General features: G+C 36.7%; 1 protein-coding gene across 14 annotated transcripts in view; it reads right to left on the reverse strand.

The window, feature by feature from the left end:
* The window catches only part of MITF (melanocyte inducing transcription factor), a 263,012-nt gene that overhangs the window by 22,137 nt on the left and 222,374 nt on the right, over positions 1-18,501 (reverse strand). For all 14 annotated transcript variants that reach the window (XM_074284109.1, XM_074284119.1, XM_074284115.1 and 11 more), the window contains exons 3-5: positions 11,831-12,058; positions 10,003-10,086; positions 7,924-8,019 (exon numbers count right to left, since the gene is read on the reverse strand). In XM_074284109.1, coding sequence (XP_074140210.1) covers positions 7,924-8,019; positions 10,003-10,086; positions 11,831-12,058 — 408 coding nt within the window. The remainder of the gene's footprint in view (positions 1-7,923; positions 8,020-10,002; positions 10,087-11,830; positions 12,059-18,501) is intronic.

The raw sequence follows: 18,501 nt of genomic DNA on the forward strand, positions 1-18,501 counted from the left end.
CTCTTCATGACCCCGTTTTGGATTTTCTTGACAAAGATACTAAAGCAATTTACCATTTTCTTCTCCAGCTCATTTTAGAGATGAAGAAACTGAGTCTTCAAAGAACCCAAAAGAGAACATCACTTTTACTGGCTCTACAGAACATGAACAAAATTAGATGCTCATCTAGTGGAAAAATGATAAAACAAATAGTGGAAAATATGATAAAGTATTACTGTGCTATAAGTGATGAATATGATGAACACAGAGAAACACATATAAATGAACTGATACAAAGGAAAATACACACATCCAGGAAAAAAATAAACATAATAATGTTAGCAACAAAGGGAACTGGAAAGAAGTACCACAATCCAAGTGAAAATGAAAGTTGCAAAATTACACAAAACATCAGCCCCAAGAAGAGATATAAAAAGACAGCTTCACTTATGTCTTTACAGAGAAAGGAGGTACATGAGTGTGGAACAAAACTTGCAGATTTTTTTTAATGAATTGATAAATTTTCTCTTAAAAATGTTTGAATTTCTTTTTTGTTTGTTTATTTGTTACAAAGGATATTTGTTACTCCAGGAGTCACAGGGGAGAAATATGGGGAAAATGTTGAAAAAAAAAAAAAAAAGTCAAACAAAAGATAAAAAGAAAAAAAGGATTTTTAAAAGACACTTAATATACTAGCTCACATAGTATAAAGTATACTAAAGAAAGAACATACATGGAATAGCATGTTCTAGTATCTAGAAGGAAAAAAAAAAATAGATCCATTCAGACTTATTTCTTATACAGGGAATGATTAATCTTATTCAATGTCGTTCTTCATACCCTTAATTTTTAAAAATCTTTTTATTATACTATGTTATAGAAATGCTTATTTTATTCCATAAATGACAAAATAAATTTAGGAAGTTAAAAAAAAAAGCTTCATTAAAATATGTCTCTATCTCCCTACCATACACACACCCCTACCCACATTTTTTTTTTAATATACCTGCCCAATTTAGTGTACTTTGGCTAATAGAATAAAATTAAGAAATAAACAAAATTTATCACCACTCTTCCTTTGCTGCAATCTTTACATTAAATGATGCTCATTTCACACAGAATAATTTCTCCGAGTCAACCTTGACCTTTCCAATTCAATTATGACCTTGCTTTGTTAGTTTTGCCCTCTCTGCTATAATTTGCTAAATAAATTTGAATTTTTAAATGCAGACATCCATAAGAATGTCTTTTGAAAAGCGGCAACATCTGGCATCTTTTCTTTTTTTTTTTTTTTCAATTTCCAAAGCTTCCTTTGCTCTTTACCAAAAGGAAGTTCCAATTAGGGTCAGCTGGGCCAACAAGGAATAAAGGAAATTCTTGGGGTTAAGTAAGGCCTTTGATGGGCAAGCTGTGTTTGAGGAAATTGTTCCTATATCAGCACCCATGATATGCACTGAAGTTAAGTCACTCTGGCAAGACAAGTTGCTTTATGGAAGCTAGCCAATTCTGTCATGAATACTCCCTATGGCTACTTCTACTAAATTCTGAGCTTAAGGCAGGGTGTCATCCACTTACATGGCAATAAATTGCTTAAGCAACGAGCTAATACAACATCCTGCACCAAAGGCACTAAGGAGGAGGTGGCTTGCATTCAAGAAGATTTGAGTTCAAAAGTGCCCTCGGATATTTACAAAGTGTGATCCTAGGCAATTTCTCAGGGCCTACAAGCAACTCTGGAAGCCTGTAAATCACAGGTGAGGCCCTGATAAACACCAGTGCAGGGAATTTCTTACAATGATGAAAGCCAAGATTTCAATGACCAAAATAAGAGGGAAGAAGAGGAAGAAGAGGAGAAGGAAAAAGAGAAGGAAAAAGAGAAGAAAGAGAAGGAAATGGATTCCAATATCTTTGTATTTCATTTTGTCTAATATTGTATGATGATGGTGATGTTCAGAAAGTTTGCCCTCGGGAAGACATTTTCTTCCCTTGTAATTCTATCTTAATAGTAAGGACAAAAAGAAAGAGGGTAGCTAAGGTGGACACAAGGTTCTAAGGAACTACTGTTATCCTTGGATGTCCTTGTACCATTTGATCAATGACCAACATTATACAATTCTACTAAAAATGAGGAACTGGGTAGGATAATCTTGCTCTCAAGTTAGAAATTCAGCAATTTCCTGAAATATTCCTATTTATGACGAGGTGTAAGCCATCATTTGCATCTTTCTGGGTTACAATTTTATCCTCAAATTAACTTAGGTGACTAATCTAGGTTTTGTAGAACAGATGACAAAACATTTTCTGCTACTGGAGAGAGTAGGAACCATTTAATTTTTGCCTATACTGGTAATGTCTAGGAAAGTGTCTGGTACTAAGGAGATGTTTAATAAATACTTATTGACTGAGTGATGTATATAGTGAGGGACTGCGGGTATAAAATGCTGCATGCTCTGTCAAACATGCTTGCTCTATTGAGTAACTTTGCATAATCATACTGCTTTAAGCAAGAAACAACTATGGCATAATAAATAAAAAATCCATAAAATCCCCCTCTCCCAATCAAATGAAATAGTTTACTAGCTTGAACTGCTAAAAGGAACTGATTTTTATGTCTGCCTATTTGTCTGGTGCAGATGGGAATGGAGAGGGAAGGAAATCCTATTGAAGCTAGGAAACACAGGTGAGTAAAGAGAGAGAGCCAGGAAGACCTGGATTAGAATACTGCCTGGGACTTTCATTGTCTGTTTCTCTGGGCCCCTCCCTCCACCTTTCTTAGCCTCAGTTTTCTCATCTGTAAAGGGGGGATAATGTTGTGAAGATCACATGAAACATAAAGCACTTGTCAAGCCTTAATGTGTTACATAAATGTTAGCAATCACTCCTTTGTGAATGTACATATTTTGTTCTTGGGCCAGCCTTTCTGCTATATTATGCAAACTATGAGTCATGCTTCTGATTCTACCAAATCCCATCAGCATAGTAGGATTATGAAGACAATAGTCCAAAAGGGCACAGAGCAAGGAAAGAGCCTCCTTTATCTACTTCCCAGGCTTGATTTGAATTGAGGTCTTCAGAGAGCCTGCTGCACCAGAATGAATATTTTTTCAAGTAAGTGATCACTGCTAAATGTTAGCCTTTGCTTTCTATGGAGATCTCCTTCTCAGGATATCAATCGGGCACTGTGGCCACAAGTAAACTGGGACTTTTATGCTTTGTTTGCAAAAGCACAACAGTGGCCTCTCTGTGCTCTCAGATGCTTATTTCTAGACTGTAACTCCCTAAGGACAATTTCCTCTCTCAGTGTTTCTTGTACCTTCTATTGAAAAAAAAAAAAAGAAAGAAAGAAAGAAGGGGGGGAGGGTGAGACAGAGACAGAAACAGAGACACAGAGAGAGGAATAAAGAGACAGAGATAAGGATAAAGATGGGGAGGGAAAGGGGAAGGGACACCAAGAGACACAGATGGGGGGACGGGAGGAGTACAGAGATAGAGAGATGGAAAAAGACAGACAGAAAGGGAAAGGGATGGGAGGGGGAAGGCAGAGAGAAAGGAACACAGAAATAGGGGAAAGAGGGATATGGAAGTAGAGAGAAACAGAGATAGAGACAGAGACAGAGACAGAGACAGAGACAGAGACAGAGACAGACATAGAAGACAGAGAGAGAAGAGAGACAGATAGAAAGGAGGCAGATTCAGACTTAAATCAAAAGCAATTAAGTAAGCAAAGAGAAGTTAAAAGTCCAACCTAAGCCAAGGTTTTCATTTAGGAAAAGAAACAGAAAGACCTAATGGTTCAAAGGCCCATAGATTTTGAGGTGAAAGGGATCTTAGAGGTCACAAGCGCCAGACTCCATCCTATTTTACAATTGAGAAGCTGAGGTCCTTAATGCTTAAAGGATTTAGCCAAGATCAAACAGGGAGTGAGTGATAAGTGAACCGGAGATCTGAACCTGAGCCCTAAGTCTTCAGACTAAATTCATTGCTGGAGCTTGAAAGGGGTGAGGAGGATGGAAGAGGCCAACAGTCCAGTGTTGAAAGAGTGCAGTCATTGGAGGTGAAGGAAATGGCTTCCAATTGGGTTCAGCTTTCAGTCTTACATGAGAGGGAACGGTTCTGTGGGAGAAGAAGCTTTTCAGCTCCATTTAATCAACATTACCTGTTTTCTCTTTTATAACTATCTCTCTCAATTGTATTGTAAAGAATACATCTCCTCCCCCTGCCTGTCAAAGACACACAAATGGCTTGTCTTCTAATTTTTTTTAATGGAATGATCTTTAATATGAAGATTTTAAAATGAGGTGATTCCTAATGTAGTCAGTATTGACTACCAAAGAATAAGAAGGGAAATGTTTCAGTGGGTGGGGAAAAGAGGGGAAATCTTTGTATCAAATTTCTCAGATAATGCTTGGGTATCTAAAATTTGGAAATAATGAACAGATATATGTCCCAAAGCCATTCCCCAAAAGATAAGCAGTCAAAGGATAGGAGCAACTAGTTTTCAAAAGAATTGCCCAATATTCACAAGCACAGGAAAGAGGATCATTCATTACAAGAGAAATGCAAATCAAAAGAACTCTGAGATCTCAACTCACACCCTGCAAATTGGCAAAGGTGACAGAGGATGAGAATATTCAGTGTGGGTGAAGTTGTAGGAAGATAGGCACATAAAAGCACTGTGCATGAAGCTGAGAATCAAGAGAACCACTTTGGAATTATACATATAAAGTGACTACAATGTTCATAACCTTTGATTCAGAGTATGCATATACTCCAAGGAAGTCACTGATAAGAAAATTCCCATATTATACCAAAAAAGCACTTTTTTGTGCTAGCAAAGAACTTGAAATTGCTATCAACTGGAGAATGGCTAAACAAATTCTCCTGTGAAATGAATGTACAGAGGATATTGCTCCCCTTTAAGAAGAGATGAATAAGATAAATACAGAGAAGCACGGAAAGATTTATATGATCTGATGTAGAGTTAATGCAAGGCCAAGAAAGTAACATACAGGATCAATAATAAACAGAAGAAAAAAAATTGCAAAATAGTAAAAAGTGAATGTCACAGAAGGATCAAAAACAAGATCACCACCAAAAAAGAGATATTCCAGTTGCATTGCTTGGCAAAGGTGAGAGGTCCATGAGTATGATACATTGCATATCTTTTTAGATTTTGAATGTACTGACCAGTTTTTATGTTTTCCTCTTTTTTTCTTTTTTTTCCCTAGAAAATATTATTTGTTATGGAAGAATGCTTTCTGAAAGTGGTCAGAAGGAGGGAAACTGCGAGAGATTCTGGTTATATGGGGGGGAATGATATCAATAAAGATCTATACTTAAAAAAAAATATGGCTCTGCTCCTTACCCAAGCTCCTAAAGTAAATCACTTAATCTTTTGGGCCTTAGGAATAGATTAAATGATATGGATTTAAATTTCGGCTTAGCTTTTTTAGTGGTAACCAACATTCTCATCTATTAGCTAAGGAGGCAGATAAGGATACTAATTTTCATCATGGAGGTACACAGATGGAAGTAATGATGGAAAATCAATGAGTTTTCTGAAATCAAAGAGGGCACAGTTGCTCTTTTTACGATGGTACTGTCAGAAATCACCTCAACTCCCAAACCCAGGGATGATGGTAATTGAGAAATTCTCAGGGACAGCCACTTGTCCAGCAAGTCTTCCACTGCAAACTGAGAAAGAAATCTCTCAATGTAATAATTCTGCTGAGAAGGTAAAAACAGCCACCTGTTCATAGTAGTAGATTGACTATATATTTTGGAGTATTCAGGATATTACAATTAGAATCTACTAAGAACTCTCAGACCCTCAAGTTAGAGGAAATTGCAAGATGCGCTTTCTAAATCTTTAGGCTGAGATATAAAATGCCTCTATTGTACCATCCCCTACAGTTTTGATACTACCCTGCTAAAAGTTATCAAGGACATATGGAAATCAAGGAGTTATAAAATCAAACTGGGAATTCATTCAAGGAGTTAGAGAAAAAAAGCATATTTAACATGAGAATATATTTATTTTCTCTTAAAAATTGATTTGGGGGAGAGATGGTTAAAAGAACACGATTCACAGTACATGAAAGTGATCAAATATTAAAGGACTATAGGTAATAGACAAAATGAAGATTTCAGGAAGCATAAGAAAATTCATTTGAACTGATGAAGAAGGATGTAAACAGAGGAGGGAAACAATGCACATCATTATGACAGAAAAAACAACTACTTAATGCTGTGTATTGCCTAAGCCCTCCTGCTTCCTCTCTTTACATAGGTGAGGTGTGATTAGCATGGAAGATAGCATAATGTTTTCCTCTAAGACTGCCTTCCATATATATATGGTGTCTCTTTTGTATTCACATAGTTATTTGCATATTGTCTCTGCCATTACAATGTGAGTTCCAAGGAGTGTTTTTGCATTCCCTATGACTCCCAGAATCCTGTCTAACATATAACATGCACTTTAAAAATGCTGTTGACTGGTTGACTGACATATACCAAGAGGAACATTTTGATGTCGACTAGTTTTGCTGAATATTTCTTTTTCTCTTTTAAAAATAAAAAAATCTTTGTTATAAGGAATCGCCCTTTGGTCAATGAAAGGCAAATATACATCTATGTATGAAAACAAAAGAAATCAATAAAATTAAAATTTTAAAAACTAAGGTTTAAAGTTGAATGAATTGGGCCTTGAATAAAGTAAAGAATAAAGAATAACAAAAGTACTTGACAAGCTGGGTCATAAGCACAGAGGACCAGGATGGGGTGAGAAAGGAGAGTATCTCATTATATTATATTGTGAAATCACTATATTGTAGAAGTGAGTAAAAATTCTGTCTAGCACACCAAGGGAATTTATTTTTGGAACTACCTATTTTTAAATACAATACAATCTCATGGCACAGCCATTAAGGAAAACTAGATAACAAAACTCTTGTATAACTTTTAAAGTGATAGGCCTAACCCATAGGAATCAGAGATTCACAGTATTTCATTGGTAAAAGGATCTCAGGTGCCATCTACTATAATGAAAATAAATCCCCTACCTCCACATCCACCCCAAAAAACCCACAGAATAAGTGGTCAATCAATCTCCACTCGAACCTCTCCAAGCAGATGGAACCAAGCCTGTGTTAATCATTGTATAAAAGACAGTTCTTTGAAAACACAACATATACTTTAATTTGCATTTTTTTCCTAGATCACTTTCTTAAGTCTCAAATAATAAATCAATAAATCAAGTCCTGGTTTGTAACATTTGTCCATTTCCAAAAGGTAAATGCCAACAGTAAAAATTTAATAAATAGCTCTCTTAAACTGACACTCCAATATACATCTGGGTGGACCCCACTATGTACCAAAGCAGTTCATCATGCTTTTTGATAACTCTATTAGTAGTTTTTCCTCTTTTTCCACTTTTTGCAAAGCCTACTCATAGCTCCTAAATACAACCAAACATATGGCATCTGGATAGCAATTAAGATTTTAAATTGCTGAAAAATAATTTGCTTCTCCTTCACCTCTAGATCACTCCTAGATTGTAAATTAGGGTCCTAAGGAAGTATGTTACATGCTATTTTGAATATTAATATCTCATGCATCTCCCAATGTTGCTGCTACAACAAAATAAATGGTTATCAAGTGGCTTGGGAGGTTGGACACATCTAAGAGACCATCGTGCATATAAGAAATGGATGGGCCAGACAGACAATAGAATTCATCACGACTTTCTTTGCACCCTTCTTGTCCAGGAAATTCATGATACCAAAGTCAAAAGTCACCTGTTAAGTGATGACAGGACAGCAGCCTATTTTGTTAACTACACGATTCCTAAGACAAGAATTCCCATGCACATTCAAAAACTAAAGGAAAAAGATATGGCTGTTATTAACAAACCATAAATTTTTACAAAGTAACATAGATTGATACCGTATTGGCCATTTGCAATGCTGGATCCATCAAGCCTAGAATTTCTTCATTATAGCTTGATTCAAGGCTAATTATGTCATCAATTACATCATCCATCTGTTGGGAAAGAGTAATGAAAGATATAAACAAACAAAAAAATTTGAGCAAACTAGCACACATTTTTTCAAAACCTCTAACAAATCTTTCATGAATTTTGGTTAATTTTGAAAAAAATTGTCTTTCCCCCCAAAAAAAATGAAAATAAAGTGAGAGATATTTTCTTTTTTCTTCTTATGGGGGAGGAAGGGAAAGAAAGTGGAGTTTGGAATTTTTTTATGAAATAATATAAATAGGGATCTTTGGAAACTATAAGATATCATATACAGCTATAATGATTATTCTTATTCTTATTCTTATTATCATTATTACTCCCCTTTTCAAATGTCAGATTGGCCAGTCATCTGTAACTTAAATCTTGGAAAGTTTCTAAGGGTACCAAGAGATAAGTGATGGCCCAGATTTACACAGGGAAAATTAGAATCTGGGTCCTGCTGCCAACCCACTCTATCACACTACCTCTCATTAACACTAGGAAATCCTCTTGAATGATGTCTGCCACTTCCTTTTTCTCCCCAGTGACTAAGCACTATAGCATCCTCTCTCCTCCTGGGAACAGGAAAAATGAAGATAGCATCCATCCTTGGCCTCCTTGGGGACGGCCCGGCCCAGCCCACTACTGTCTGTGTGCCAAGGAGTAGCCCCAAAAACTTTTCCAGCACTGAGCTTGTGAAAGGGTTCTCCTAGTGACTTGTAAAATAACAATTTATTCTTGCACAGCTGCCAAAAGTTCTTTGTATTCCCAGGGGATTACATCAGGACGAGGTTATCATTACGGTTGGAGAGCTGACATTCCCACTAGATCAATTTTATTCCTGAAGTACCAAAACATCAGTTATGATGATAATAAACAAACAGTGATTACATGGCATTGCAGCAGTCACAAATACAAGTCTGTGCAAACATTTCTCAGTAAACATCCAGTGAATGGAAAGTGGCCTTCTCCATGAGTGCACATGTGTGCGTGTGTGTGTGTGTGTGTGTGTGTGTGTGTGTGTGTGTGTATGTGTGTGTGTGTGAAGACTCACAGTTATGTTATATTGAAATCAGGGGACTTCTCCTGACCTCCTCTTCTCCTCTCATTTTCACTTGATTTTCTCTATTTCTATTTATATAAATTTGCTCTTTCTGCCCATGACAAAGATCTAGTGCATTTTTAATCCACTAAGACTAACAATTCATATGTTAATTTTAAATAATACAGTACAAACTCCAATGTGCCATAGAGATGGCGGTTGTCACAGTTGGGTTGGTTGTGTTTGCCATTGTTCTGGGATAAGAGACAGTATCGCATAAAGGATAAAAAATGAGTACAGAGTGAAGAAGACCCGAGTTCAAGTTTTGCCTCTGACATATATTATCTATGTGATCCTAAGCAAGTCATTTAATTCCTCAATGATCTAAGTAATGCTCTTACATGTCAACCTACATTGATTGAAAAAGGGATTTTCCTCACTCAGGAACCCTCTAACATAAGTCTAGTCCCTATCCCTAACATTATTTCTCTTCCTAGACTGCATTTATTGTAGGCCTTTCACAGCAATAGACAAGAAATATTATCAGAAATGATATATGATTCTCCAGTTTTATCCTGTCTATAGTATAAGAAATTTAGATAAGATCCATACTTCTTACTTTACTAACCTTCTCAAGAAAGAGCAACTCAATAAATTTCCATGCCAGATACTCTACAGTTTTTGAAACCAGTACTATATTTTCATTTCATTAAAGCATGGATTCTAAGCCAATTAGAATTGTTTTAAATAACTAAAGCAAACAAAAAAGGACTCAAATTTCATTTCCCTAGCTATCATTTAATGACAGGAAGCTACGGAGAAAGTTAAAAAGTTCCTGTTGCTCACTTTAAAAAAAAAAAAATCAATGGGGAAAAAAACCCTTAAGTCATCAAGAAGGTGTGATCAGCAACAAATATAGATCCTCATTACAGAGTGTTACATCCTCCAGCTGCTAGTCATTCAGTACCTGCATGCATGATGCTCGAGAATGCGCATTCATATTTGGGCACTCACTCTCCGCCCTGTTCTGCTCTTCAAACTTATAAAACCCCTGTAAAGACATAAAAACAAAACAGAGATTTGCAAATTCTTTTCTCAATGTCACACACAAACATACGTGAGAGGCGGGAAACACTGCAATGGGTTGAACTAAATTTCATGTAAAACAGAAATTTGGCACCCTCAAAATGAAGGGCTGACTAGCTTAGGAAGAGAGGAAATGAATTGAGAGGCTTTTGTAAACAATTGCTTAAGGAGTATATCAAAAAGAAGGGGAAGAGTAAAGGCAAATTGGGATCCTTAGGAAAGTAAAAAATTAACCAGAATCCTGGGGGAAGAGGGAATGGGAATTACATATATGGTTTTGGGGAAAAAAAATGAAGTAGGATTCCCGTTCTTATAATATCCATAACTCATTACAATAAACATAGGTCAAATCACGATCTCCCCTGACAACTACCCTGGCAAAGCTCTTCTCCCATACACACAAAGAAACTATATTTAGGAGGGAAAAAAATGTCTAATATAACAATGAGTAAGTCTTTGTTTTTTTATCCAATTCAGGCTATACCTTAGAGAGTTAAGTAGCATACCTTAATGTTTAGAAAACTATGAATCTGGAAATTATATTAAACTCAGTACTAGGAAAAAAGAACTTCATAAAATTAAAGATAATCCAAAATGGAATGGTTTGTCTCAGGAGGTATTCGGTATTTGAGCAAAATGGGACATCTTCATGCAATAGTTTGCTGCCCACTTGCCAGTCGGCCTAATTTACAGAGAGAATTCTCAGCCTCAATAATTACGGAGACCTCTTCCAATTCTAAAATTCCTATTATTTTATGGAATCAATTATACCTAGCATTTTTCTTTTAAAAATACTATCAGTGGTATTGGTTGAATCCTCTCAAATGCCACATTCTTGAAAAGTAAAAATAATATTGCAGGCGTTCACAAAAAGTGAAATTTCTCACTGCCTGCCCCACATCTTTTTTAGATTTGTTTTTTATCTCCACCTTCCCTTTTTCTCTCTTTCTCAATCGTTTTCACTGCTCCAGATGCTGAAAGGTTTAAATTGGTATATTGAGGTAAAACGGAGCATAAATCAGAAGTGCAAACAATCTGAGAAAGGACATTCAAGTGCCACGTTCCACTTAGAATAAGGCTATACTTTGTTTAATATTTTCTAGGTCAATGATCTCAGCCTTTTTTGGGCTGCGGACCCCTTTGGAAGAATAATGCTTATGGATCCCTTCTCAGGATTATGCTTTGAAATGCACAAAATATATAAGTGACAAAGAAAGTGAATTAAATTGAAATAGTTATTTTTTTTAAAAAAAAAAATTTTTTTGAAAACAAAAACAGTTTCTTGGACACTAGGTTAAGAATCTAAAGTAAACATCACTTCATGTCAGACATTCAAGAAAAATATCAGGAATAATAATAATAATAATAACGATAACTTCCAATTACATGGCATTTGGAAGTTTGCAAATGACAGTATCAATCAACCAACCAACAAACATTTATTAAGCACTATCTGTATGCCAGGCACAGTACATATATAATACTCTTTGTGAGTTGATGTTATTTTTCTTTCTCTACTTTACAGATAGGAAAGTGAAGCTCTGAGATTGAAATGACTGTCTGGGGTCACATAGATACAAAGTCTCTCTGCCGGTGGCAGAAATTGCTAAGTAGTATAAGAAGGGAGTTTAGCATTCAATGCACTGAGAAGATGCTACATAGAATCATGTAGTCGAAAAAAATAGGAGAGGAGAGGAGACGTGAATTACCTCTTTTTCACAGTTGGAGTTAAGAGTGAGCATAGCCATGGGGCTGTTGGGTGCGCTGCTCCCAGGTCCAGGTGGCATGACATGGTCCCCAGGCTGGTTTGGACAAGGCAAGCTCAGGGCTTGGTTGGCATGTTTATTGGCTAAAGTGGTAGAAAGGTACTGCTTTACCTGCTGCCTTTGGGCTTGCTGAATGTGGTACTTGGTGGGGTTTTCTAGATGGGTCTGAACCTGAATACAGACACAGAAGGAGAAGAAAAAATAATATGTCATTATTCATGAATGACTGGGGGCTCTTCCCCCCCCCCCAATTTTTTTAATACTATTGAAGCAACAGAATTTTTTAAAAATATTTTTTTACATTGACTCTTTTTAAAAAGTTATAAACCTTGCTCATTTATAGAATATGCTATTTGTTTCTTTCAGAGCAGATGTTTCTTCTTGGAGACATAACAAATGATGGCGATACTGAAATTTAAAGTCTTTGACAATACCCTGGCCTGTTGTAATTATACCTTTTTTGAGATACCTTCACCTCTGTCCAGATTTTACAAATCACTAATTATAACAAACAGGGAAGAGTGGGAAGGATCCTGACCCAGAGTGATTTCTTTTAGTTTTTGTATTTATTTGTGTTTTCCTTTTTTAAAGATTTTAATTTAAAAGAGAAAATATGGACCAATTTCATTCTACTTTTTTCACAAAATGGCTTTCAAATTCCAAGAAGTGTCTGTTTAAGAAACCAAGAGTATGGCAGTCCTCACAAACAAACAGAAACATTCCCTTGATTAAATCAACCGGGGCAAATTACTTCTTCCACTTTCAAATGAACATGATTACTCAACATTTTAATTAAGACAGAACTTAACTGAAAAGGTAGTCCCAACATCTAAGCAGGTTCTTTAAAATGAAAACCATTTCCCTGGAAGCATTCTAAGTGCTCTGGTTACCAAACAAGAAATAGAACAGTGTTTGTCTGAGGTGGGTTTTTCCCCTCCCCTTGCCTTTTCAAACATTAACAAGATGCTAGAAACTGCTTTAAAATCAAAGATGTCTTTTAAGTCATTTTTTTTTCTCTTTACAAATTGCTGCTCATCCATTGAAATTAATAGAGGTACTGATATAAAGAACTAAACATTATCACAGGAAAAACAGTTTTAATTTACAGATTTAAAAATTCACAGACCATTTGTTATCATACTGAACAATTAATAGCATTAAAATGCTCAAAGAGCCCCAATTATTGAGAAGATTGCAGCTACTTCATAGAAAGAAAGAATATTTTTGGTCTCCATAATTTATATCATATCCTAAAGATGAATGGTGACAGAAAGATTTGAAAAGGCTCACCTGGTAATGGTTATATTCTAGCATTTCCAGCATAACAACGTATTCTATGGTCCCAATCCAAGGAGAAAAACAGAAGGAAAATAAATACCCCACTTTCGGTAATTCCAAGCTGAAGGCTGGTATAGGGAAGACACTATAAACAAGGTACCCTGAGACACTCCACAGGAAACTTCATTGCAGAGGCTCAGCTTATAATAACCTAAGCTAATTAGTTATGCGTGTAAAGAAACTGTTCACACAAGGGGCTTTTTTTGGGAAGCACTGCAGTTTAGTACTAAATATTGATATTAATTTTTTTCCTCCAGCTTGACGTCATGTTTCTTCGTTAATATAAAAGAACCTTTTAAGTTATGGGCTATCAAAGTCAGACAGTCAGATCAAGGCCAATTCACTATTCATCTTTAGTTCCAGTAGTATTAATAGACAATGGTATTTCTCTTTCAGCAATAAGGTTAAGAGCTGTATGCTCACTCTGGAAAACAGACAGTGCCTAAAAGCTGTAATCTGTGAGGATCTCCATCCATCTGTCCATGGCTCAAACATGTAGACCCTATCTGGTTCCCTTAGGAATGTCTCGTTCTACTAATACATCCCAGTTTCAGCCTGTTCATATCTTTATAGCTACAGAAGGGGATGTGAATCCAGCTTTGCATTTACAGAAAGAAGAAGAGGAAAGTAGCCTAATGGAATCAAAGAGAACATCGAAAAGCTTTGTAAATATTAAATTCAATTGGAAATCTTTTTTTTTTATTTCATGTCTTCAGATACTAAAATATCAATATTTGTAAAATTCGAGTGAACTGTCATTTCTAAACCCTTATTTCACCAAAAGAAAACATTACAACATTTAATCCCAAATCAGGAAGTCTTAGAAACCACCAGAATCCTTTCCTCTAGCATAGATTCCAGTACAAGACCAACCGTATCGGATATACACCCACCTACGCTTAGCTGGAGCTAATTCATTTTAAGTCACAGCATTTATTTCATAAATGCTAACCAAATTGAATACAGTAAAATTCCCAAATACCTGGTGCTCACTGCGAACATAGAGGAAAAAATCTTTTAACTGTAAAATCTTAAGCTCTGCTCATTTCTTATGAGCCTCACAATAACATAAGCCAAAAAGAGATATACCTGCAGAATGGAGTTCTTGGGGGCTGGGGTCCATATTATCAAAATATTTCTATGAGTGGACTGGCTTGCATGAGGAGCTTCACAGAAATATTTTAAGTTTATAAAGGGTCCAGACATGCTAATGATGAGGACAACAGACATATCTAAAATAAACATAAAATTAGGGCAATGCTTGTAATGTGCTTATTATACTATTGCACTAAAAAAAAAAAAAAAAAAAAAAAATCCAAGCTACACATTTAAAAATAAACGTTAATTCACTGGCAGATCCTTATTCTTTAATGAATCAGAATTTTGCATTTTCACAAGTCAAAGAACAGCTCCTTCACTATCTGGGACAGTAGGTGAGGTCTTCACTACACTGAGGGAGGGCAGTAGCTTTTGATGGCAGTGACTCCATTTCTGGGGTGATCACTTCTTTTCAAAATAATCTTTTTGGGGGAGACTGACTGACCCCAGCAAGTTTCTCTCTTGTGTGTCAGAATTTTAAGGTATGAGGAAGAAATATGAAGTCATTCCACATGTTTGATGCCTTTTTAGTTGATATTCTCAAGTTCATTCATCTCTGTGGTCTTAAATAAACTTTTTCTTTAAGATCAAAAGTCTACATCTGACTTTGAAAGGTCTTACATGCAGAAATTTGTAAGCAGAAGGGACCTTCAAGGCCATGGAGTCCTCATTCTACAGAAAGATTAAATGATTTGCCCAGGGTTAAAGAAGCATCTAAGTGTCTGAGGAGGATGTGAACCCACTTCTTCCTGTTCCAAGTTAAGCCAAGCATTCTGTCCATTATATCATGTTTGATATGGTAAAGTGGTTCTCCAAGGTACACTATGGCACAGTGGCAAGGAAAAGAGGACCTTCCTTCTTTCCCTTTCCTTCCCCTTCTCCCACTAATTCTTGGATAAAAATCATAGCCAGTATATCCAGACATTGGATACAATTCATATAATCAACACCAGGTGGGTGTAACCTTTATGATCAAGATAAATGTTGGGTTCCTCTGACTTCTCTCAAATAGACATTATTTGTAAAAGGCTTAGTTCAGTTTCTGGACCACACCAAGTGCTTAATAAATGCTTATTCCCATCCTCTCCACCTCCAACCTTTTCTCTACTTTGCTGTCCCTAGGTGGGGTAACAGTAGGAACTTTAGTAGCTTGCACCAGGTGGGAATTCCCCTTAAGGGTCCTACGACTCACAAAGCATTTAATTATAGAATCATTTTAAAAAGTGAAGAACAGAGAAAGAACACACAGCTGAGACCATGGAGAGCCAGAGAGCATACTGTTTCCATTGGGTCACCCTCCTCTGAGTCTTCTCCCTCTCAGACTTAATTCTTCTGGGAAGGCAAACTAGACTGTCTTTTGTCTCAACTCTTACCTAACCTTTTTTACTGAATAGGCAATGTCTTAGACCATCTAAGAAAGAAACTATCTTAAGAAGGTCAAGGTCTCTCACCACATCTGTCTGACCCATGGCTGAAATTGATGACTTTGCATAGGTCTGCCTCATTTAAATCCAATTCACTTGCGAGTCAACACATCATCTTCCTGCTATCATTGGTCCTCTTGGAGGACAAAGGATGAACAATAAGCATCTTCCTTTAAGGTCATGTCCTTTCCCTAATGCACTAGGTGTAGCCCCAAAAAGTGGAAAGATCAGACTTCTACTCCAAATCAGGGCTCTAGTTATAGTTGGCATCAATCCCTGGTCATTTACACAGTAGTAGACACTCACCATTTCTGTTATCATTGTCCTCTGTGGCCAGCAGGAGTTAGGGATCTCCCAGAAGCTGTCACCTTCCTACCCTCTTCCCAAATGGGATGGGGCCTCTCACCACAGATGCCCCTCAGCCTTGGCTTCACAATCCACATTGGTTCTTCTCTAGTAGACACCTTGTCCCAAATTATCTGGTTCATGGAAAAGCTCACCATGCAGCCTCAACCAAGAGGATTATAGCTCTCTCATGCATCAAGGATCAGATTATCTTTAGTCTATTTAAGATAAAATCTTCCATTTTCTTCAAAGGGTTTTTCAGGAGGCCCTACAAGTGCCTCTTTCTAGAATCACTCAAATAGAGCTGTTTCTCCCTCCAGATCAACTCAATGTGTGCAAAGGCTTTTTTCTCTCTAGGCACATGGCCAATGGACCTTCAAGCCATCTCAAAATTTGCCAATGAGTCTCTCAAGATTCAGAGGAGTAATCCCACTCTTCCTAATTACTTCTGTTTTCCTGGGTCCGCTAGACCAGATAAAGCAAATTTGTCCAGTTGCTTCTCAAAAACCTACCAAATGGAAAAGGGAAAGGCAAGCCTGGTAGTCACTGGTAGTCTATGAAGCAGATGAAAAAGGCAATCCCCTTTGTGAAGTTGGACAAGTCATTTCACTTTGCTGTCTTATCTGAGGGATTTACACATAGAATCCAACACCTCTGCACTGTCCTGCCTCCCTCTAAAGGTACCCAAATCTTCCCTTTTTTGCATCTTCCATCCAATTCTTTCTTCTGCAGATGATCCTTTGAATACTTGAAAACATCCATCATAGCCTCCCTACCACTTAGTTCTTCAAAGTTAAACATCCCAAGTTGAATTACATGATTTAGTTTAAGTCCCATCAGTAACCTGGTCACTCTCTTCTGGATACGTGATAGTGTCATAATTCCAGTGATATTAAAATAAAGTGCCCAGATTTCAATATGGACACAAGACCGCTACTGAAATCTTGATAAGGACAAAGTACAGCAGATAATCATTTCCCTAAGTCTGGACATCTACACATCTTTTAATGCTACAATTAAAGGGGCAACGTGATATGCCACAGAGAGATGTCCTTTCAGTCAGAAATAGAATCACAGAATTTGGGAACTGGAAGAGACCTCAGTGGTCCAGTCCAATCCATGCACAGGACGAATCTACACTGTAACATCCCTGACAGGAGGTCATCGAGCTTCTGATTGGCCAGATTCCTTGCTGAGGAGGCAGAGCCCACCATTTCCCAAGGTTGCCTATTCTGCTTTTGGACAGCTCTAATTATTAGGAAGGTTGTCCCAATATGGCCTCTTTGTGATATATTTACCATTTCCCTCTAAAATGAAATAGAACAAGTCTAACTTTTTTTTCTCCTGCCCTTTGAATATCTAAAGATAGTTATCATATACTTCCTGAATCTTTTTTTCTTCAGGATAAAAACATCACGTTCCTACAATCAGTACTAAGGCCTTTGCCATCCTGCTCTAGACATCCCTGTTTACTGTGTCCTTCTTAAAAAAATGTTTGTTATCATTTTTATTGAGTAGTTTTCAGTTTTGTCCTATTCTTAATCACCCCATTTGGGCTTTGGGTTTTTTGTATGTTTGGTTGCTTGGTTGGGTTTTTTTGCCAAGTATGTAGAGTAGATTGCTTTTTTCCTTCTCCAGCTCAATGTACAGGTGAAGAATCTAAGTAAACAGGCTTAAATGACTTGCACAGGTTACACAGCTAATAAGTGTCTGAGGCTGGATTTTATCTCACAAAGATGAGTCTTCTTGACTCTAGGCCCTATCCGCTGTGCCACCTAGCTGCCCATAAACTATGATACCCACACTAAATAAAAACTCCAGATGGGATTTGACGCAGGCAAATTATAACGGAATTATCTCTCCCCTCCCATTCTTAGAAGCATTTCCCTTCTGAATGGAGCCTGAAGTCACATTATTTTTTTTCTGGTTACTGTATCACACTGATAACTCATATTATAGTCCACTAAAATCCCCAAATCTCTGTGTATGTGTGTGTACACGTGAGTATGTGTGTATATGTTCATCTTGACTTGAGTCTACTTGACACTTATTAACTATGACCATGTTCAACTTTTCCTTTAAAAAAAAACAAAAAACTATTTTTCATTTGTAGGAAAAAACAACCATTTCCCAATAAAAAAAGATGACTGTAAAGGAAACTGCAAATCTACTATATGAAACTTGCTATTCCTTTCAATTGTACAACAAAATTATCATATAAATTTCTTTTTCTTTTTTTTTCCCTTTTCCTCTTTCCACCCAGAGATGTATATATGTGTGTGTTTCTATGTATGCATGTGTGTAAATTAAAATGACTTCTATTTACCAGTTCTTCCTCTGGATACAAATAGTGCCTTCATATGTTCTAACTAATTTGAGTCTTTATAATAAATAAAATCACATATTTGC

Source organism: Sminthopsis crassicaudata, chromosome 1 (assembly GCF_048593235.1).
Source record: "Sminthopsis crassicaudata isolate SCR6 chromosome 1, ASM4859323v1, whole genome shotgun sequence".
NCBI lineage: Eukaryota > Metazoa > Chordata > Mammalia > Dasyuromorphia > Dasyuridae > Sminthopsis > Sminthopsis crassicaudata.